A 23379-nucleotide genomic window follows, 5' to 3' on the forward strand; every position below is an offset into this window, starting at 1 on the left:
GGCGGTGTCGAGGCTGGAGGGGGAGATCGAGCAGGGGAAGAAGGCCACAGAGGACCTGACTGCGCAGCTGGAGCAGCTGGAGGGCCAGGCTGCGGCCGTCATGATGGAGTGCAAGCAGACAGAGGTCAGCGTGGTCACCGCCCCACAGCATGCTGGGACCTGTAGTCTCTATGGCCTTCAGCCCAATTAACCCCTTAATGTGTGACTTGAATGTTCTTCACTCAACATTCTAACGCTGATGTCACAATCACAACTGGTGACTGAAATCAGTAGAGTTCTAGAACACTGACTTAGAATTTTGATAGAACAACATTCCAAAAAGCCAGCTGTTCAAAGGGTTAACATATCTACTGGACTGAGATCAGTGTGCTGATGGTCACACGGTGCAGATACTCAGTTAGGGTCTCGGGTTCAGGTCAATCAAGTGTAATTAACAACGTGATCCTATCGGAGCATTATGGGATTTCTGTTGATCCGCTGAAGATTGATGATTGGGATGTTTGAATGATTTGAGCGATGTGATCGGGTGTCTCTGGGCCAATAGGACGCGCTGCCGGCGGTGCAGGAGGAGCAGCGGGGCCTGGCGCAGGAGCTCAAGGCCCTGCTGGAGCAGGAGCACGCGCTGCAGAAGGATGCGCTCGGCGTGCGTCTCCGGGTGGAGCAGATCGACGCCGCCATCGCCGAGCACCACAACAAGATCAAGCACTGGCACCGAGAGGTCTGCCTCTCGTAAAATACACATTACTGCCGTGTGCCTTCTGCTGGATGCATTATGTCTGGGTGCTTGATACTGAGAGCATATCATTATATCATTTCTGCACATGTCAGTCCCTGGGATTCTGTCGGCGGGTGAACGTGTGTGTGGCTCTTCCGGTTGGTGTTGTAAACGAGGCCCCCCAGTGGCAGAAGTGGGCACCTGCAGTATCGCTGCCTTCTAACTTAAAACCTAAAATGCAATTAAATGTGAAAGATAAATAAATAAAAATAACCTGATTTAGATGATTGTACAGCTCAGGATATAGGGCAGTCTGCCGCCTAGAGGCTGAGGTTCATGACTGGGACCCGGAAGGTTGGTGGTTCAAGCCCCAGTGTAGCCACTCTAAGTTCAGTGCAGCTGTTGGGCCCTTAAAACCCGCATTGCTTAGTCTAATCAACTGTAAGTGCCTGTGATAAATGAGGCACATGATGGTTATGCCCTGCGCTCCTCAGGCCGGTAAGATCTCCCTGCACACCGTGGACGAGCAGCCGGCGGCCGCGCTGCCCGCGCTGAGCCCTGACGCCCTGCAGGCCGGCCCCGACCCCAGCACCATCAACACCAAGATCGCCCTGCTGGAGGCCCGCTGCGAGCAGATGAAGCCCAACCTGGGGGCCATCGCCGAGTACAGGAAGAAGGTACCACGCCCACGTCCCAACGCCAGTCAGGAGCGGGGATGGGACTGCACTGACCTGATTGTGGCTGTGGTTCTGTAGGAGGAGTTGTGGCTGTGGTTCTGTAGGAGGAGTTGTGACTGTGGCTGTGGCTCTGTAGGAGGAGTTGTGACTGCATTAACCTGATTGTGGCTGTGGCTCTGTAGGAGGAGTTATGACTGCATTAACCTGATTGTGGCTGTGGCTCTGGCTCTGTAGGAGGAGTTGTGACTGCATTAACCTGATTGTGGCTGTGGCTCTGTAGGAGGAGTTGTGACTGCATTAACCTGATTGTGGCTGTGGCTCTGTAGGAGGCGCTGTACCTGCAGCGGGTGGAGGAGCTGGATGACATCACCACGCAGCGGGACGGCTTCAAGCGTGGCTGTGAGGACCTGCGGAAGCAGCGGCTGAACGAGTTCATGGCGGGGTTCAACATCATCACCAACAAGCTGAAGGAGAACTACCAGATGCTCACTCTGGGGGGCGACGCTGAGCTAGAGCTGGTGGACAGCCTCGACCCCTTCTCCGAGGGCATCATGTTCAGGTACACGACCTTTAACCCTGGGCGTCATGTTCAGGTACACGACCTTTAACTCTGGGCATCATGTTCAGGTAAACGACCTTTTACCCTGGGCATCATGTTCAGGTACACGACCTTTAACCCTGGGCATCATGTTCAGGTAAACGACCTTTAACCCTGGGCGTCATGTTCAGGTAAACGACCTTTAACCCAGGGCGCAACTCTGGTGTTACTTTTATCTTGTTAGTTTTCAGTTTTAGTTAGTTATTAGGTGGCGGGTTTGTTAGTTTAATCAAAAATGGTTCTGTTGAGATGGCGAAAGCCTTTTAAATGCTCTCCATTGAAATGTGAGCAATTTTATATGTAAACGCAGAGGGCATCACACACACACACACACACTCACTCACTCACTCACTCACTCACTCACTCACTCACTCACACACACTCTAACACACACACTCTCTCTCACACACACACACACACACACACACTCTCTCTCTCTCTCTCACACACACTCTCACACACACACACTCTCACACACACACTCACTCACTCACTCTCTCTCTCTCTCTCTCTCTCTCTCTCACACACACACACACACACACACACACACACACTCACTCACACTCTCTCACACACACACACACTCACTCACTCTCTCACACTCTCTCACACACACACACACACTCTGTGGTTTGGTTTAACCCCCTCCTGCCCTCTGCAGTGTGCGGCCTCCGAAGAAGAGCTGGAAGAAGATCTTTAACCTGTCGGGCGGGGAGAAGACTCTCAGCTCGCTGGCCCTGGTGTTCGCTCTGCACCACTTCAAACCCACGCCGCTCTACTTCATGGACGAGATCGACGCTGCGCTCGACTTCAAGAATGTGTCCATCGTGGCTTTCTACATATACGTGAGTCAACCATGGCTCCTCCAGAAGCAGGGCCAGGGTCAAACCGAAACCGCAATTCCTCTTCACAAGGCTCTGACTGGACGACACTTTTCCAGTGCCATTGCCAAACTTTTTCTGAAGTGAAATGTGATGCGCTGTTTTTAACCGGGGTGTTTAGCGAGTGCTAACCTGGGTGTTTCAGATGGACATGAACCTCATGTGAACTGTCGCTCCTCAGTCCAGTGTGTTGTCACTAACCTGTGGTTTTACCCGCCCCCACCACAGGAACAAACAAAGAACGCCCAGTTCATCATCATCTCTCTGCGGAACAACATGTTCGAGATCGCCGACCGGCTCATTGGCATCTACAAAACCCACAACACCACCAAGAGCGTGGGCATCAACCCCAAAGTCATCGCCTCCCGAGAGCTGCAGGAGGCGGGCTCTGCCTGACGCACACGGCCGCTTTTAACCAATCAGCAGCCTGGCTGACCTTTACCTGTACCTGTCCTGTCCTGTCCTGTCCTGTCCTGTCTGAACCTATCTTTTTTTACCTGTGCTGTGTAAATGATCTTAACCTCTTTCTCTTTCTTTCTTTGTGATGAAGCTGCTGTAGTTTTTATAATAGATTACAAATAAAATACATTATAATCTCTACCTGCTGATTGGGCGATGGACTCCTGCTTTTTAACACGGTGTGGCCTGATATACCAGGGGTGTGTACGGTTATCGGAATCGGGCCGGTGTGGATGCAGGTATTTGATTAAAAATACCTGACTGAAATCAAGCCCTACACTAACTTGCATATATACTATCATTCAGCATGCATGAGGCGGCTTTCGTATGCAAGCTAAAAGATGGATTTTCGGACATACTACGTCGTCATAGGGCGCCGCCACTTTAAACAGTGCACGTTGATGACGGCAGCTAGTTGATGTGATGTATAAGGAAAACAAAACAAAAAAAACATTTAAAACGTAAATATATCCATTGATTTTAACTACCTTCCGCTAAGCATAGTTAATAGGTAATAGTTAAACTGCATGCTATGATATATCACCGAATGAATGAGAGATCCGGGTCGTTTGAACACACATGTGGTTTCGGATATATTGACACTAAATGGTAAACCAGGATTCCATTTCGGACACAGCCGTGGACTAGATTCGGGTGTGGTATTGCTGGCCTAAAACACACGCTCCCAAACTAACCTGGTTAGACTGGACCGGACACCCCTGCGGTCAGCGCGGATGATGACGGTGTCACGCACTGCTCGCACTCGCGTTTTGCGCTCGCGCAGGTCTCACACCACACTTTAAAAGCTCATCGGTCACGCGGGTTTTATTGAAAATTAGTTAATACATTTTTTGTTGCAAAAATACAGCAAAAAAACCCGGCTCAAATTCGACATCGTTCTGTGGGACAAAGCAGGCACTCGTTTTCCTTGTTTACCAGCACTTAACTGATCAACCGCTCCGATTGATTAATTCACCTCACCTGGTTACTGGGGACTGAATTGGTTTGCTGATTTTAAAGTGAAGGTTAGCCTTCATATCAACGCTACACCACGTGTCTTCGCGAATTAGCTTATCTGAACAAAGCAGGTAAAGTAATTCGTGTAATCGGGTGTTTACCTTCTTTATATGTCAAGCTTCTACTTTTCCTGATCCAGGAAGTTTTCACGCTGCATGTGTTTTTGTAGATTTAAGCCAAAGTTCATTTCGATCTCACTTTCCCTCCCACAAGCTCGCGGTAAGTACTGCGATGTGGAAAGAGGCCCAGTATTTCAAGGGCACAAAGCTATTCGGGAAGCGATCCAGTTTGAGCTTACAAAATCACAAGGTAAAAATCTGGATTCCTAACCAAGAACAGGCCTCGCGAGGGAGCAGATGTGTTGTGGTCCTTTACGCGTGTGCGCAGTTCCTCACACCTGACGTTCGCCAAAATATAATCATTCGCCACGAACGTTAGCGAACAGTGCGCGGCGAACAGAAATGATGCTGATGGGCAAAACGGATAACAAAAGTTGACAATTATTTATGAGTTCTGATACATTTTAATCAATGTAACATTTGTTCTTACCTTTAAAAATAACTCGCAGGTAAGCAACAATGAGCGAGCTGGCAATATTAGACCTAAGTCTAGTTCGTATTTGTATTAAGAAGGCATTGATGGCGAAAGGGTTTTACCTGTGGTTTCAAACACTTTACATCTTCCATAAAAAGAGCCATTTTTAATCCGGTGAAAAGCACAGCTTAACGTGGATGTAAAAAATAAAAACGTATTGGTACAATTTTTTCTTTATCTATTTAGCTATCAAAATTATTCTCTAGTGTCAATATGCCAATCACTAGGGTGTATAAACCCCTGTTTCATGTGTTACAAAAATACCAAAACTACCCCCCCCCCCCCCTCCAAAAACGTTTAAAACCTAAAGCATCATATGCAAGTAACCATATACAGTATATAAGACATTTAGCTTTAGATAAAGACAGTAGGAACTATATTGTTCTGATATGATCATGATTTCTTTCTTATGTTCGCTGTTAATTTGAAGCACTTTCAAAAAAAATTTTTTTTTTAATGTAATCACCAAACAGATAAGAAGTTGTAGAGGGAGGCCAGGCTCTGAGCAGTGGTGTCTCTGAGGGAGGAGAGGAGGCAGCAGGAGTGGAGCTGCAGGTTTTCAGCCAGAGAAGCGAGGCACAGCGTGGCGTCTCTGACCACGCCCGCGCACGCCTGATACAGGCCGGAGCCTCCGAGGGACGACCAGCCAATCAGTGTGAGGCACAGGGAGACGAGCATGGCCAGAAGAGCCAATAGGAGGGCGGGGGAGGGGCGGGGCAGCTCAGGGGCGGGGCAGACGCAGGGGGGCGTGTCCTTGCGGCGGTGCGTGTCGGGGCAGCAGGTGATTGGCGGGACCGGGCCATGCTCCAGCCCAGCGAGGGTAACCCCGCCCCACTGCGCCTCCAGGACCTCCCCCACACGCGGCCGCACAATCAGAGCCCTCACCTGGGGCAGGGGCGTGGCCAGCAGGGTCTCCACCCTCTCCCGCAGGGTGTGCAGCTTCTGCAGGAAGGCCAGCGCCTCCTCCTCCTCCTCCTCCTCCTGCACCTCCTCCAGAGCCCTGCAGCAGGCGACCAGGTCCTCCTGCTCCTCCCGCGCCTCCTTCAGCTGGGCCAGGAGCGGGTCCACCTCCCTCGCCAGCGCCTCATCGGCCGCGTCCAGCGCGCGCAGGAAGGCCAGGCGCTTGCGCTCCAGCGCCCCCTGCAGGCCCTGGAAGAAGCGCTGTGCGGCGTCGCGGTCCTCCCGCAGCTGGGCCCCGCAGCGGGCCCTCTCGCGCTCCACGCGCGCGCACGCCTCCGCCCAGCGCCCCTCCTCCAGCCTCCGCGCCAGCCCGGCCGCCGCCCCCCGCTCGCGCGCGAACGCGGTCTCCAGGTCGTCGATGGCGTGGCCCTGGTGCCCTCCCACCGTCAGGCACAGCCCGCAGATCAGCTGCCGGTCGCGCACGCAGTACACGTTCAGCGGCTGCAGGGGGTGCTGTGGGCACAGCGGCGTGCGCGGCCGGCCCTCGCGCTGGTACTTCTCCACGATGGCGCGCAGGCTCACGTTGGCCGGGAGGCCCCCCACGCCCGCGGAGGGCAGCTCCGCCACGCTGCGGCAGTTGGGGCACTTCAGGGGCACGCGCAGCGGACGCCAGATGGAGAAGTTTCCGGACGCGTGCAGCACGCTGTCCAGGCAGCCCCGGCAGAAGGTGTGTGAGCAGGGCAGCACACACGGGTCTCTGAACAGGGAGTAGCACACGGAGCACGTCAGGTCCTCCTCCAGGCTCTCCATTCTGACTGGGGCTCCCACAGCTTCTGCTCATAATAATAATAATAATAATGTGTTATTTAGCTGACACTTTCATCCACAGCCACTTACAGTTGATTAGACTAAGCAGGGGATAATCCCCTCTAGAGCAATGCGGGGTTAAGGACCTTGCTCAAGGGCCCAACAGCTGTGTGGATCTTATCGTGGCTACACCGGGGCTTAAACCACCAACTTTCTGGGTTCCAGTCAAGCACCTTAGCCACTGGGCTACAGGCTGCCAGTTCTGTAAGTTTCCACTAAGACCAGAGCAGACTGGCGTGTCTCCTGTAGCTACTACACCCTGGGAAAATTATCCAAACTACATTTCAGTTTCACTCAACACATTTACGTGCAAATAAAGATTTAAAGTTTGTCAGGTGTATATTTCACCAAGGTCCTGTAGGTATAGACAGAAGAGCGCAGAATTATTTAAAATATATATATATTTCAGGGAATCATACCACCAAAAGCAGTGTACATTTCCACTGTTCTAGCCCAGTGGTTCCTGGTCTTGGGGGAGCCCTGTGTATGTTGTTTTTTGTTCGTTTGATTTTTTTGTAATCCAAGAATTTTAACAATCAGTTAATTTATCCTGATTAAGTGCTTTTATTGTTTTCAGGGATTACTTGCCATCGGAGGTCACATTATGTTGGCAACAGTGTAGGTATGAACGCCAGGAAGGATAGGTCCAGTATTCACACTGCTATACTGCAAACAAAGGCAAAACGAGAGCCTATTTTCTGACTGGTCAAATTAATGACTTAAGTGACTAAACAGGCTCCTAATTGGTGAAAGTGGAGACACCTGGCCACTGAAACTAACCATTCAGCAGATAATAAAAAAAATCCAATGACAAAGCAAACGATAACAAGCCAAACCTGCAATGCGTTAACAAGTTTCAGGGAAAAAATATAAAAGAAATTAAACGTATATGTTCAACTAGTTTAATGGAGGGAGGCATTGGCTGTAATAAAACCCGTTGAGATGAGAAACACTGTCCTAGTCAACGACGCTTCGCCTAGCTCCGCCAACTGCGCGCTTCAGGCCCGATGATACTGTAGACACCTCCGTCTCATCCGTGCAGCTTGTCCTTTCTCTTTGGTCTAGTAATTCGCGAGTCTCTGTTAAATCTATTTTAACTCTATTTTGACCAGCGCAAATGATGGAGCCATTTGTATTAGGCACGTCCAGCACTTAGTGCGGCACAGCACAAGATATATTCGCGAAAAATCTACGCAACAATGTAGCTAAAGATAAGATAGCAGAAAAGTATAAACAAAGTCCATGAACGGCGACCTTTCCTTAAATGGCCTCACTGTTCCAGGAAGATTAACTGGCTCAGGGATTACTCAACTGAAGTGGCCTGTTTATGTTGTTTTCTGCTGAAATGTGACAGAACCACATGGAAGCGATTGTACGAATCACTCGCTGTAAGATAAATTATACGGTCCTTCCCTGAAGAAACAAATTTAAAAGCTTTTCCTGAATCTACTATCCGAAATGCTCATTAGGTTGTCTTGCAATGATACTCTAATGTAGTTAATCATGCTAATGGTAAAAAAAAAAAAAACTAAATTGGTCCCAGACATGGAATGGGAGAGATGTATAAGACATGCATAAGTTGATGGGGGTTTTCCCATTCGACCTCACTAATAAACAGGTCAACCGCTGACTACAGGCGACTATCGTCTTTCTCTTGAGTGTCAAATTTCAACAAAAAATAAATGCAGAGAAAGCCCTTAAAACCGTAAACACTAAAAGAACCGTAACAGTGGTCAACAATACTTATAAAATAACAATAACTTTAAACATAAGTGTTTATTTTAAGTTTGAAGGTGTGGTGAGCGTATTTATACATCGGTTTTCTAGCCATTTTAACGAGATAAATTAGAAGGCAATTATTTACGTTAATAGTTTAGCTGAAGCATTTTAAACGATTTTAATCTCTTCCGCGATAAATTGTGGCTCATATTCTCTAATTTAGGCTGTTCTACTTCCTTACCGTCATGCAGAGCAGTCCATCTACAAAACGGATGCAGAAATCTCCCTAAAATATGCATACTACCTTAGACAGTACTCTATAAATCGAATAAATACCAGTATAACAGTCAAACCAACCTAAACAGTTTGCTAGAACCTTGTATGAATTACTACACATAATTAGGCAGTTATAATGCGTGTAGGGCCAGGTGCCCTGCTATCATGCGTTTAAAAATATTTTACCTGAGTTAAAGATTTTATATGACCATGGCGTTGATCTTGTCAAACTCCAGCAGAACAAGAACTCTCAAAACTCCTCGTAAGGTAATTTCGTTAACACACTTTCGGTTTGCTCTGAGCTCGCTGAGTTGCTTTGCGCATGCGTGTATACGGAGCAGAGCTGTTCCGCCAATCAAATCCCTCTAGGAGATTTGAATACAAATTGAAAGTAGCCTAACAGTTAAGTGTCATCATCAGTAATACAGTATCTGCGAAACAATACAAATCTCACCTGGGTTTGACATGAAGTAAACGATTATAATGCCGTCGTCAAAAAGTCCAAAGGCTAAAATTACACACGGTTAAAGTTAGACCAATAAACACAGACGATATGACATGGAGGTTTCAATATTTATTTCATAATAGACAACCTAGCCTGTAGACTAATTCCAACAGGTTAAGCAAAACCATCTTTTTTTGTCTTATTTGAAACCACATCTTTGCAGATCAGGAATGCTGCAAAAATACCCTACGTCCAACAAAAAAAAAGTTATGACCACAAAGATTCATTTCTACAGTGTTAGGAAAAATACTCAACAGAAAAAAACAAGCTAGGGAACCCTGCGATGTACTGAAGTATAGCAAACCTGTGCATGCATCGTTGTGCTCAGAGAAAGGCACCGCGTTTCCGCCGTGAGCCACCTTACAGAGACGAGGGCTCACACCCTTAAACTATCCGCCAACCGAAGAATAACCATAGCCAATCGGCAGGTATGTACACAGCCCAATTCGTAGAAAATCTTTTTAGACATTTTAAAAAATATTCTCATAAAGTGGCTCAACGTGCGACTGCTCTTCGCCGTCTAAACGATAAAAACTAAAAGGGCAAAAGGATTATGCTTATTGTTAACGGTCGGGGCCGCACACCCCGTCTGTACGTCACACCTCCCAGTGCCGTGTGCAAATCCTTCACATTTTCCTGCGTCTGAAAATAAGAAATTATATTCATGAAGAGGGGCAGGAGGCAAGAAACAAGTAACATGTATACAGCACAGTATTCTAAAAAATAATAAATTTACACTGTGTACAGAACCTAACTAAAATAACCCCCTAAAATTAACTATGCTGTAGTTCAGTACATGCAGAGAGTATTCACTATGTTACATAAAATGGCCATTATTCTTCTTATACTTTTTGTGACAAATTGAAGCTCATTGTTATGACAACATTACTGCAAAAAACAGTGATTCTTTCTGCTTAAAGAAAATGAAAGAAAAACACTTATTCATGCAGGAAGGGAACACACAAATAAGTTATTTGGTTGGTGAGGTGTGACGTCATGGATATTCACAGCATCAAACTAATATCTGGTGTGATACAGGTACAGGGGACCAGGGGAGAATGTGGTGTGATACAGGTACAGGGGACCAGGGGAGAATGTGGTGTGATATAGGGTACAGGGGACCAGGGGAGAATGGGACCTTCCTTAAAAATACTCACTACTACACAAGCCTCGAAAATAAAAGCAGTAAAAAAAGGAACCAAATAAAAAGGTACACACTGGATTTAACTCCCAGACCTGCGAATGCATCTTTACTGAATGCACCTGCCAATTCAACCCTCCAGTGTAATGTAATACTCATCTGAAACCTTGCAATGATCCTCTTATTCTGTTTGTAGAGTTTAATTCTCATTCATCCTTGTTGGGATTCCTATTTTAAATCAGCCTTTGCTTACAGGCAAAACAAAATGAAGTAATTTATTTTTTTATTTTATTTTTTAGCTCTCCTGCCATGTTTGCGTTTCTCTCTGTTGCGTTTTCTGTTTTTGCATGCGTTCAGGACCTCGGCCTTGCACACCCAGTCAGGCACGCACACACACCCAGTCATGTACGAACGCAAACCCAGTCACGCACGAACGCACACACGCCCAGTCATGCACACCCAGTCACATACAAATGCAAACCCAGTCACGCACGAACGCGCACGCGCGCCCAGTCACGTACGAACGCAAGCTCAGTCACGAACGAACATACACCCAGTCATGTACGAACGCACAGCCAGTCACTCAAGCATCTATGTACGCACACACCCAGTCACGTACGCACACACCCAGTCACGTACGAACGCACAGCCAGTCACTCACATACGCACACACACCCAGTCATGTACGAACGCACAACCAGTCACTCACGTATGCACACACACCCAGTCATGTACGAACACACAGCCAGTCACTCAAGCATCTATGTACGCACACACCCAGTCACGTACGAACGCACAGCCAGTCACTCACGTATGCGCACACACCCAGTCATGTACGAACACACAGCCAGTCACTCAAGCATCCATGTACGCACACACCCAGTCACGTACGAACGCACAGCCAGTCACTCACGTATGCGCACACAGCCGTTGCATCATTCTCTCGCACACGCGCCACGTGGCATGGATCCCTGCCCCCCCCACCCCGCTGTGGGGGGGCCCCGGAGGGGGGGGGAGGGTGTCAGAGGAGATGAACTCGGTTCCTCCGCATTGGGGCCAGACACTCACACGCAGGGGCCCAGTCACACAGTCACTCAGCACGGCCGCGCGGGGCACCTGCCCCCGCCCCCCGCACACAGGACCACACAACTATGACATGGTTCTTCATTTAAGTTTGGTTTTTTTCCTCCAATTTGTTAGAGCGAGGCCTTTTTGCTCCCTCCGATAGACGTCGCCATTTTGTGTGTTTATTTGCCGTTTGGTAAGACCCCTCTGGATAACCGCTAGTTACGCGAAAGGTCTTCCGAAGCGTTCGGTTTGTAGATGTTTTTGCAACATTTAGCCACTCATTCGCACTTGCATCCACTCGCCATCGCAAGTTCATTTGGGCGGAACCCAAACCCACACACTTCTCTCCCATTAGACGCAGCCAAAGATCCCAATGAGCCAAGCGCAATGGACCTAATTCCTTTCACTCTTTCGCTCGCTTTCTCTCTAATTTTTGTTGAACAGAGTGCTGCACCACCACCGAACTCCAGGATCAGAGACGCCTCCTAAAACTGGAAGCCCTCAGCCGGCACGTTGGTGGAGTTGAAGCCGTAGGTGCCCTGAATGGCCTCTGGCACCAGGCTCGAGTCCTCGTCAATCTGGGGAAGAGCGTGAGAAACGTTTCACCGTTACAGTATGGGAGAGGACAGTATGGTTTACAAGCAGCCGTTTAGCAGAGCCCCTTATCCAGCCTTACAGGAGGCAAAGGGCTTGTGCTGCTCTGTAAGTATTACCATTTCAGGATACAGTGTAAGACGAGTGAGTGACCTGAAGTCAGATGGAAAGCGGACAATGATCCATGGAGATAAAAGAGAAAAGGTGTGACTTACATCATCAGATGAGAAGAACTGATCAATAATTTCATAGGCCAGTTTATAGATGTCTTCATTCTCGTGATTCTGGAGCTGCTCAATCTTCTCCAAACCTGTCGGGGTAAACGAGCAACAGAGGGACTCACACACAGGCCAGACCCGGCGCCCACTGGCCTCCCCCCGTGCGCGGTATGGCCTCGGTAACCCGCGGGGCGGTCGCCTCGGTAACCCGCGGGGCGGTCGCCTCGGTAACCCGCGGGGCGGTCGCCTGGGTAACCCGCGGGGCGGTCGCCTGGGTAACCCGCGGCAGGGGCTTACCGCCGCACTCCTCGATCAGGTTGGCGATGGTCTCGGCCTCGTCGTCGGCCATCTTCAGGATGTTGCTGAGGCCGTCCAGCACCACCTGCACCACCTGCGCGTCCTTCACCGTCAGCAGGCTGCAGAACGGCGGGATCACCTGCTGCTGGATCAGGTACGCCACCTGCAGGACACACGGGGGACTGCGTCAGCTTCTCTCTCACACTCACACACTCACACTCACACACTCACACACTCACACACTCACACACTCACACTCACACTCACACTCACACTCACACTCACACTCACACACACTCACTCTCTCTCACTCACTCACTCTCACTCACACACACACACTCACACACACACACTCACACACACACACTCACACACACGCACTCACACACACGCACTCACACACACGCACTCACACACACGCACTCACACACACGCACTCACACACACGCACTCACACACACTCTCACACACTCTCACACACTCTCACACACTCTCACACACTCTCACACACTCTCACACACTCTCACACACTCTCACACACTCTCACACACACACACCAGGCGCATTCATTCTTCCGTGTGTTCCACATCCACCCGCAGCAGACCCTGTGGCCCGCAGGACCCTGGTCTCGGTCACGGCGTCCCCGACTCACCTGCTCCTTCCTGCCGCTTATCGTCAGGTTGCTGATGGCCCAGGCCGCCTCCTTCTGGGTCCCAAAGTCCCCCTGCAAGAGAAACACCAATCAGACCTGACCAATCAAACATGACCAATCAGACCTGGCCAATCAAACATGACCAATCACACCTGGCCAATCACACCTGGCCAATCACACCTGACCAAACGGTCCAATCAGTAAACCCCAGGGGTGGGGGGTTAAGAGTTTAAATTCGCACTAAGAAAAACAAGTCTGAGAACAGCAGGAAGGAGGGAGCAATGGAAGGAGGGAGCGAGAGGAAGGAGGAGTGCGGGAGAAGAGACGCACCTTGTCCAGCAGGTGGATGATCATGGGCACCAGGTTAGCGTCGATCACAGCCTGCACCTGCTGCTGGTTTCCTGCAGTGATGTTAGACAGGAACCACACCGCCTCCTACAGGCAGCCGCAGGAAATGCAGGAGAGCAGCTCTGAATCAGGCTTCACACACGGTGTCATTGTCTGCGGTGGCAGTGCTGAGTGCATATCTAATGTGTGTGATACAAGACCGTGTGTGCAACTGAACTGTGTGTGTGTGGGTGTGTGTGAGTGTGTGTGAGTGTGTGAGTGTGAGTGTGAGTGTGAGTGTGTGTGTGTGTGTGTGTGTGTGTGTGTGAGAGAGTGTGTGAGTGTGAGTGTGAGTGTGAGTGTGTGTGTGTGTGTGTGTGTGAGTGTGTGAGTGTGTGGTGACCGTGTTGGATCAGACACCAGGATTGGCGCTCTAGGCACAGCTCCTGGGCGAGACGCAGGTGTTCAGGCCAGGGGCAGGTGGGCGTGTTTGAGGCTCTAATCATCGACCAGTCACAGAGGGGCCTCTGTTTGAGTGACAGGCCTCAGATGCACTCCGATATCAGCACAGACTGATCTTCAGCGCCCCCCTGTCCACCAGCAGAGGTACCAACACTCAACACACATTCACTCTCCCCCCTCCCCCTCCCCATACACCCACCCTGTGACCCTCTAACAGAGTACAACCATCTAATGAGCAAACACCTTGAACATGACCTAACCAGCATTAAATACAGGTACATACTGACATTCTCATTCTCTCCGCACACTCACACCCGTCTCTTGATGTCATCATGTCCAACACATACATCCCTGTCGTTACCGTGGTGATGGACAGGAAGTGAGGATTGGGGCGGGGCCCAGTGGTTACCCTGGCAACGGGCAGGAAGTGCGGATTGGGGCGGGTACCTTGTTGATCTTCTCCTTGGGGTGGGTGAGCAGGGCGGGGAAGTGCGCAAGGGCCTCGCAGTTCAGCACCACCTGGGTCTGCTCGTCTGTGCCCGTTACAATGTTCCCCACCGCGCGCAGGGCCGCCGTCTGAGGAAGAGCCGCCAACGCAGCGTTAGAGAGAGAGAGTACTCACACACTCACACACTCACACACTCACACACTCACACACTCACACACTCACACACTCACACTGTCTGAGGACCAGCGCAGCGTTAAGATGAACACACACGCAAACACACACGCAAACACACACGTGCATTTCTCATCAGTGGGGCCAAGAGCCCCGTACCCTTATGCACATCCATACCTGAACTTTGACCTCCTGGTGGCTGAGCAGGGGCACCAGGTGGGGGACGATACCAGAGTCGATCACCATCTGGATCTGCTCGTTCCCCGCATCCGTCAGGTAAGAGAGCGCCCACACTGTGTCCACCAGGATCTGCCCGAGAAACACACACACACACACACACACCCGTTTAGCAGACACTAGTACATTTATCCTCTGTTCTCATATATATAACCATCTGCTGAAGATTCACTGGGGCAGTTGAGTGTAAACAGCCTGATGACCGTCGTGTGCCGTAGTTAGGAAGTACTCACGTTAACATCAGTGTGGTGAATCAGGACACACAGAGCTGGGAGGATCTGGAGGAGAGAGGGAGAGGGGGAAGAGAGAGGGAGAGGGGGAGGAGAGAGGGAGAGGGGGCACGAGAGAGGGCATGTATGAGAGGGGGCGTGTGACACGACAGCCACGATATCTACTTTCATCCTCGGTTCCAATGTTGACTTTATATTACAGCCAATCGCTTGCATAAATTTCTAAAATATATTTATATTTATATTTAATATATTTTTGTTGATTTTAGCATTACTCTCCCTCATCATAAGGCTACTTTTGGCTGTGAGAGTAAAGAGATGTTCTCCTCGGCAGCCAGCCATCCATCCATCACTATCCAACGCCACCGACCTGCTTTCAGTGTTCCTCACGAGACACGTTATGAAGCTAACCTGCGTCCCGGCCAATATGACACTGTGCTTATTGAAAGCGGGGGGGGGGGGTACCTCCTGGATGGTCTCCATGGGGGGGGGCGGGTCCTTGTGGCGGCACAGGTTGACCATCACCCAGGTGACGTTGCGGAGGAAGGTGATGGGGATGGAGGGACTGATGAAGGACAGCAGCGGCTTCACCACCCCCAGACTGATCACATAGTCCCTGCACTGGGGCCCATCACCTGGGGGAGAGAGAGAGAAGGTCACACACACACACACACACACACACACACAGGTCGGTCTCTTACACACTCACAGGCTACTTACCAATGATGTTTCCCAGGGCCCACACGGCCTGTTCACACACATTCTGGTGTGGAGAGTGCAGCAGCCTCAGGAACAGGGGAACGGCATCTGCACGTACACACACACACACACACACACACACAATAAATAACCTCACATTATCAATCCCGGTCCCGTAAACAGGCGTGATGTGGTAAGCGTACACACTGGCGTGAGAAAGGCCAGACTTACTGGACTGCACCACAGCCTGGGTCTGGTCGGAGGTCCCTGACGCGATGTTGGTCAGAGCCCAGGCAGCCTCGAACTGCAGAGAGGGGCTGGAGAGGGGGGGGGAGGGAGGGGGGCGGTGAGCCTCATTCTGAAGCCAGCTGTACATGCTCTGACATGGCTGCTAAATCTAATTCTTAACTAAGCTTTACAGTTTTAACTGTTTTAATGTGTTTAAACACATTATCACACTCATCACTAAAAATACATTTTAAATGTTTTAAAACTTGCATTATTAAGCAGGTGAACCCTCAGACATTTTACAGAACTGACAAAAATGCCTTTAGAAGTGTGAATACATCTTTCCCCTGGAGCACGCTGAAGCCCCGCCCCCTCCACTGAAGTCCCGCCCCCTCCACTGGAGCATGCTAAAGCCCCGCCTCTTACACTGGAGCCCCGCCCCCTCCACTGGAGCATGCTAAAGCCCCGCCTCTTACACTGAAGCCCCGCCCCCTCCACTGGAGCATGCTAAAGCCCCGCCTCTTACACTGAAGCCCCGCCCCCTCCACTGGAGCATGCTAAAGCCCCGCCTCTTACACTGAAGCCCCGCCCCCTCCACTGGAGCATGCTAAAGCCCCGCCTCTTACACTGAAGCCCCGCCCTGCAGAAGTACAGGAACACTCACTTGTCGTCCCGGTCCAGGCAGTGCACGAGGATGGGCAGAATGCCCGATTTGATCAGGTCATCGATGGGCGGGTTGCGGTCGCTGGACAAGAGCTTCCTGAAAAGGGACAAATACAAACCACCCCGTCACTTAACACCAATTGTGGAACACACAACACATGTAGCAGAAGCTTTTATCCAAAGCCATGTACAGAACAGTGCACGCTTAAAATGTACTTAAAATGCACTTGAAATGTACTAGCCCTTCCACAACAGGGCAGTGAATGCAGCTGCAGCTACAGACCAACGCACAGGCAGTCTGCAGCACAGGCAGTCTGCAGCACAGCACCTGCGTTCAGACCTCTGACTGCACAGCCACACCTGTGCCCCCACCTGTGTCTGCGTCTCCACCTGTGCCCACACCTGAGTCTGTGTCCACACCCGAGTCCATTCTTACCTGGCAGCCTGGACCGCACTGAGTTGCACTCCCTGGTTATCGCTGGTGGCGTTCTGCAGCACAGGAGGAATCATTATCATTCCTATTTCTACTTCAATTATGAATCATCTGCAGATCATTCAGAAAAGAGCTTTTACAGGAGACCTGGTCAAAGCTGCAGTGTCCAAACAAGAGTTCATTTCAAAAACAAACTTCACAAGAGCACAGCAGGTATATGTACAATAGTTCTGACAGCGCTGCATATAGTTCTGCACTGACTTAATCTACTTTAGGATTTGTCACCATCGCAGGAAACCACTGCATGAACTAAAATTGGTCTTCATTGCAAGTTGACAAAAACTTTTTTTTTTAACCTTTATAGAGGACACAGAAAACCAACCTCAACACATTTTTCTCCATTATTTAACTAACTTTGCAAAGTGTCCCCAAAATTTTTTTTTCTGAGAACATTTCCCCAAAAATCGACTTTCTCTGAAAAGATTTGAATCCTGCGAGCGTATCTGTCGAGGAGCAGCCACAGCAGGGCAGGACGTCAGAGCGCCGTTCACACCACACGACTGCAGGCGGGACCGCTCACCTGCACTATTGCTTCTAAAGATGTGTTTTGCTGCAAGACAGAGAAAGACAATCAAACAGCACATCCCGCACAATCTTTATCTTCATCTCAGGAACACTATTCACACATTAGCACATCTCTGAGCCCCAGTAGAGAGTGGGAGACCCAGCCCCAGTAGAGAGTGGGAGACTCAGCTCCAGTAGAGAGTGGGAGACTCAGCCCCAGTAGAGAGTGGGAGACCCAGCTCCAGTAGAGAGTGGGAGACTCAGCCCCAGTAGAGAGTGGGAGACCCAGCCCCAGTAGAGAGTGGGAGACTCAGCCCCAGTAGAGAGTGGGAGACCCAGCTCCAGTAGAGAGTGGGAGACCCAGCTCCAGTAGAGAGTGGGAGACTCAGCCCCAGTAGAGAGTGGGAGACCCAGCTCCAGTAGAGAGTGGGAGACTCAGCCCCAGTAGAGAGTGGGAGACTCAGCCCCAGTAGAGAGTGGGAGACCCAGCCCCAGTAGAGAGTGGGAGACCCAGCCCCAGTAGAGAGTGGGAGACCCAGCTCCAGTAGAGAGTGGGAGACTCAGCCCCAGTAGAGAGTGGGAGACCCAGCTCCAGTAGAGAGTGGGAGACTCAGCCCCAGTAGAGAGTGGGAGACCCAGCCCCAGTAGAGAGTGGGAGACCCAGCCCCAGTAGAGTTCAGCTCTCACCGCTCTGAAGTCTCCGTCCACGTCCGAGTCCTCACAGAAGTCTTCGTGCGGGACGTTCCGTCTCTTCAGCAGGTGCTCGTCCCGTTTGTTCTGTGGGGGGGGGGGGGGGGGGAGCAGGGTGGTTAGGGGCACTCAGAACATTTCCTTGGTCTGGGGTAAATTGAACAGGTTTTGGGGGGTTTCTGCAGAGCTAAGCTAAAGGGAGAACCTCTCATCTCCTGATTGAATTCCACTTGATTACATCACAATGGATTACATCACGATGGATCTCATTGGTCCACTTATCAAGATTTCAGCGCTGGAGAACACAAAGGCTGATGGGATTTGCATACAGTAACAGTAGCAGCAGGAGTTTATATCAGTGATGTATCAGGTTTAGGCTGCAGTGGTAACGCAGGCCATGAAAGAACCAATCGGGGGAGACCACCTCGTTTACAGATGAACTCCAACCGTCACTCAGCAGTCCTGCACTTTACAGCTGAAGTGACTCAATGGGCTTAACCAGAGTACAGATGAATAAACAGATAACCAGATAAACCAACCGAGGAACAGAAACAGATGAACAGACTAAGGAACAGAAGCAGATGAACAGACTAAGGAACAGAAGCTGATGAACAGACTAAGGAACAGAAGCAGATGAACAGATAAAAGGGAAGCAGATGAACAGAATAAAAGAGGACTACCTTCCGCAGCTCCACCACCACCTCGTTCCGTTGTCTTCTCATCGTCTGGAAGACAAAAATCACCATAAAGATAAAATACTCTTCCTTTTCTAAACCCAACTTCCTCCAGCAGCAGATACGATTTTTCATTGTTTTAAAACATTGCTGACATTAACGGCATGGCAGTCATGTAATTAACAGTTGATCGTACTCATACACAGTTATGTAACGAATGACATTTCTGATGGTGGTCTTCTTCATGCTCGCACTGACATTTTGCACTTTTTGAGTAGCTCTAGATAAGAGCATCGGCCACAGGGCATTAAAGGCGATGTAACCAGCCCCATCACCACCTCCAGGCTGGCCTGAGCTCTGGGCCCTCGGCGCCACACGCTGGCCTGGGTTCTGGGCTCAGGGTGCAGCTCGCTGGCCTGGGTTCTGGGCTCTGGGTGCAGCTCGCTGGCCTGGGTTCTGGGCTCAGGGTGCAGCTCGCTGGCCTGGGTTCTGGGCTCAGGGTGCAGCTCGCTGGCCTGGGTTCTGGGTGCAAAGCGCTGGCCTGGGTTCTGGGCTCAGGGTGCAGCTCGCTGGCCTGGGTTCTGGGCTCTGGGTGCAGCTCGCTGGCCTGGGTTCTGGGCTCAGGGTGCAGCTCGCTGGCCTGGGTTCTGGGTGCAAAGCGCTGGCCTGGGTTCTGGGTGCAAAGCGCTGCCACACACAGCTAATCTCAAACAAAAAGGCCCCGCTGCATTTCTCACATTCCCTGACAGAGGAAATCCCTTCAAATCACCTTCCAGTTAATATTCCTACAGTCTCGGTTAAAGCCATCAGTGCAGTTCATACAATCAGTGACTGACACGGTTTAATCAGTTCTGGAGGGGGAGCAGAAAGAGAGAGAAATTAACAGACTGGCAAAGATGTGTTTGGACCGAAGAAACCTGACTGGTCGATTTAAAAGTAGGCCGCAGTTCCAGTCTGTGTTTAAACACATAGGGCCAGTTTCACAGACACAGATTAAGATTTATATATACTTTATTAAACTCTGTGGGGTAATGGGTCCTCTGCATTTGACCCATCCTGGTTACTTAGGAGCATTGGGCAGCCACAGTGCAGCACCCAGGGACCAACTCCAGTTCTGAGGCCAGTGCCTTGGTCAAGGGCCACGGCAGGAGCACACCCAACCTGACATGCATGTTTGAGTGTGGGAGGGAACCGGAATACCCGGACTAAATACAGGGAGAACGCGGGGAGAACACGCAATCTCAACACAGAGGATCTGGCCGGCCAGATCAAGCCCTTCTTGGGAGGCAACATTGCTGAGCACTGCACCACCACGCCGTCCTGGACTAAACTGAGTTTTGTTCAGAGAATCGCCATTTAACATTAAGCCTAGTCCTCGACAAAGTACAATCTGTGTCTGCAAAACTGACCCTGAATGTTTACATAATCCCACTAACCAACGTGTGGCCCAAAACATGTTTTACTGGAGAAGCTTCTCCCTCGATGACCCGGTGGGGACTCTGTTTGGGACTCGATCCAACACCCACCGCTCTGACCGCTGCTGTCAGCACACTGAACGCAGGGGGCGACCCGACCGATCCAACACCCACCGCTGCTGTCCGCACACTGAACGCAGGGCGTGACCCGACCGATCCAACACCCACCGCTGCTGTCCGCACACTGAACGCAGGGCGTGACCCGACCGATCCAACACCCACCGCTGCTGTCCGCACACTGAACGCAGGGGGTGACCCGACCGATCCAACACCCACCGCTGCTGTCCGCACACTGAACGCAGGGGGTGACCCGACCGTGCCACAACCACTGACTCGCAGTCCCAGAGCACCCAGCTTAGGCTTCCAAACTGTCCAAGCACTTCGGGAATTCGGATCCGCTGTTCACCGTGCCAAAACCGCACTCAACACGAGACACAAAGACCGCTAATCACTCTGCACACTGCCCCCACTCTCACAGGCTCAGTATGGAAACACAGCATAGAGAACCATGTTGAAACATGAAGTTGACTTTCATTGGAATACTGGACAGGATCTGTACTTCCGCGAGGTTTGCATCCTCAAAGGTACATTTTTAAATTAAGTCAGTTTGCATTTCAGGTTTGACTATTTAAAAAAAAAAAGGAAAATATCATGTGGTCCTCTTGTGTGTACTACAGTAGGTATATAGAGAAGTGGTCTGTAATGGCTAAAACCAAAGGCCAACTTGATGTGAAATAATTTTGTGCAAAAAATAAATTGTGACAGTGGCTCTGGTCACTTCAACATGATTTCTAGCTGCTGTGGAAAGTCAAGTGGCATCTGCTCGTTTCAGGGAAGTCAAAGCAAATGGCTTGAGACTGGAACAAAATGTGATCTGAGGATCTTAAATCCTGATGTTCCATAGTTGGTATTGTAGCGCATTTTGTTCAGTTGTTCAGTGCAGTGCAGCAAGACAGCTTCAGAAATATAAGACAGCTCGTCAGACTATGCCGTCAATATTAATAGCCTGATTTGACAATCCATTGTCGTCACACCAACTTTAATAATAGGGTTGAAGTTGTGATTCCTCAACTACTGTGCATATGACCCTCAACTACTGCGCATGACCGCAGTGACCTCAAGAAATAAGAACCATTATCTTTATTTTGATTCTTTCTTTCTTTTTTTATATACACGTAGCGCGTGTCAACATGTAAGTTAAACGGCTAACTTAGTTAACCAGGTATTGCTTACGCCTTATCCCACTACGCACATCGAAATTTGCTTTGTGAAACCGTTTGATACCTAACTTACCGATTTATCCAGTTAACCTACGCCACCCAAGCTTGACCAAATAATGAGGCCGATTCTATGGGTCCATGATATGCCATGCTAGCTTAGCAAGCCAACTAGGCTTATCCACGGCAAGTTAGCTAGCTAGCCTAGCTAGAGGTCTGTCAGATTCGCTAAGTTAGCACAGGATCATCTAGCTAACGTTCGCCGTCTAGTTAAAAGTAATTGGATAACCATGCAACTAGGTAGGTTAACTACCTAGTTAGGTACACAGCACTCAACTCACAACGCTAGCTAACATGTTTATTTGGCAACAAACTAACATTCGGCTGCTTAATGTCTTTGGGGTTGTCGCTAACCACCAACATGAACCGAAATGTTAACTAGTACGTTAGAGCTAAGCACTGAGTCACCACGTTAGACAGTCAGAAACCTGGGTTGGATATTAAAGGCTTAACGTTACCGGTTAGTTACCGTGCATAATCACTAGTTTGTGCCCAACCGCCCACGCCTACACTATGCGAGCTAACGTTAGTTGGGGGCTGGTTACAATACAATAGCTAGCTAGCTAGCTAACGTTACCTAGCTAATGCTAGTTAGCTAACCAAGTAAGCTAACGTTGACTTGATGTTAGTTAATCAAGCGATCTATCGCTATAAATTGATGTTTGGAACATAACATTAACTAGCTAGCTAGCTGTTTTGCGAACACGCTTATTAATAAGCTTTGACACCGAAAGCAAGTTGAGCTAGACGACACAGCTAGCTAGCTAGCGAATATCTGCGGACAAACGGGAGTGCTTGACCTAACGTAGCTGGAGAATTAACTAAGAAAGCAAGCCACCTTACTCGGTCAGATACCCATTTATCCAAATCAGCCCGCTACATTAACCTAAACAGAACCCAGTGCCTTCATAATATCAGCATTGCGTGGATCGAATGGTTTCACTTTATCATAACTATGTTTTTCAGATTGAACGATCAATTGCTGTTTTTTATCGTGTCCCCAGATGGACAAAATGGTGTTGGCTTGCAAGCGAAGGATGGGGGCGTGAAAACCAGCGTTCCCCCTCAGTTGGGCGTCGAAATGCGCGATCATCGTTATTATGAACGGACAATTCTGGAAAATACTGTTGTCACATACGCGGCCCGCCCGGGGGGGCAGGGTGACATAGCACTGCATTTCCCGTGCGGAGGGTGTGATTGCTCAATGGCTTCGTTAGGCCTCAATGCGATCCGCAAGCTTTCCTGTACTGACTGGGCCTGGTGGCCGGCCAGCCTGGGCCTCGCTACAAACTTCTAGATCCTGGAAATTACGACCGACGTCACATAACTGCGAAACCTGGAGCAAGATAACGCAGACGAGAGGAAAAAAGACTCACAAACCAGCCCAGTCACTTTACCTCCAAATCCCGACCTTTGTTTTTGAAATTCTTCAGCCGCTGGTTGTCCAATTTCTCGTTATCGGCCATTTTAAAATATCTTAGAAGGTATTTTTGTCGAGAAGAGACGATCTGTTTCTTTCCAGTTCCTTTTTCTCAACGCTTCGGGCTCTCTGCTGGTTTCCCCCGCACAGCTTTGTGGGAATGCCGGTGGTACAGGCCCAGCCTCGCTCTGGAGCGGAAGGGT

The 23379-nt window shown here is 49.9% G+C and overlaps 3 protein-coding genes across 3 annotated transcripts in view; 1 reads left to right on the forward strand and 2 right to left on the reverse strand.

The window, feature by feature from the left end:
- smc4 (structural maintenance of chromosomes 4) overlaps window positions 1–3341 on the forward strand; it is a 27433-nt gene extending 24092 nt beyond the window's left edge. Inside the window, exons 19-24 of the mRNA XM_061216846.1 lie at window positions 1–124; window positions 545–718; window positions 1210–1392; window positions 1719–1951; window positions 2652–2835; window positions 3100–3341. The exon at window positions 1–124 is cut by the window's left edge and continues 21 nt beyond it. Coding sequence (XP_061072830.1) covers window positions 1–124; window positions 545–718; window positions 1210–1392; window positions 1719–1951; window positions 2652–2835; window positions 3100–3267 — 1066 coding nt within the window. The 3' untranslated portion in view covers window positions 3268–3341. The remainder of the gene's footprint in view (window positions 125–544; window positions 719–1209; window positions 1393–1718; window positions 1952–2651; window positions 2836–3099) is intronic.
- Window positions 3342–5402: 2061 nt separating this feature from the next.
- Window positions 5403–9000, reverse strand: trim59 (tripartite motif containing 59). The gene is made up of 2 exons (XM_061216848.1): window positions 8890–9000; window positions 5403–6674 (listed from the first exon to the last, which is right to left on the reverse strand). Exon 2 carries the CDS (start codon window positions 6649–6651, stop codon window positions 5404–5406), a length of 1248 nt encoding a protein of 415 aa, XP_061072832.1. The 5' UTR covers window positions 6652–6674; window positions 8890–9000; the 3' UTR covers window position 5403.
- A 1282-nt stretch (window positions 9001–10282) lies between these two features.
- kpna4 (karyopherin alpha 4 (importin alpha 3)) lies at window positions 10283–23355 on the reverse strand. Its single transcript, XM_061216777.1, has 17 exons — window positions 23154–23355; window positions 19011–19055; window positions 18328–18417; window positions 17657–17686; window positions 17080–17132; window positions 16645–16740; window positions 15984–16069; window positions 15774–15860; window positions 15519–15688; window positions 15057–15101; window positions 14764–14895; window positions 14415–14543; window positions 13509–13613; window positions 13179–13250; window positions 12527–12689; window positions 12227–12321; window positions 10283–11995 (listed from the first exon to the last, which is right to left on the reverse strand). Exons 1-17 carry the CDS (start codon window positions 23220–23222, stop codon window positions 11903–11905), a joined length of 1560 nt encoding a protein of 519 aa, XP_061072761.1. The 5' UTR covers window positions 23223–23355; the 3' UTR covers window positions 10283–11902.
- Between the last annotated feature and the right edge of the window lie 24 nt (window positions 23356–23379).

This window comes from Conger conger, chromosome 13, assembly GCF_963514075.1.
Source record: "Conger conger chromosome 13, fConCon1.1, whole genome shotgun sequence".
In the NCBI taxonomy this organism is placed as follows: Eukaryota; Metazoa; Chordata; class Actinopteri; order Anguilliformes; family Congridae; genus Conger; species Conger conger.

Coding starts and splice junctions, on each gene's coding strand:
- trim59 (XM_061216848.1), bottom strand. CDS start 6,651: ATGGAGAGCCTGGAGGAGGACCTGACGTGCTCCGTGTGCTACTCCCTG.
- kpna4 (XM_061216777.1), bottom strand. CDS start 23,222: ATGGCCGATAACGAGAAATTGGACAACCAGCGGCTGAAGAATTTCAAA. Junction 14,896..15,056: donor TTCACCACACTGATGTTAAC/GTGAGTACTTCC, acceptor TTTCTCGGGCAG/ATCCTGGTGGACACAGTGTG. Junction 13,614..14,414: donor CCAAGGAGAAGATCAACAAG/GTACCCGCCCCA, acceptor GGCTGCCTGTAG/GAGGCGGTGTGGTTCCTGTC.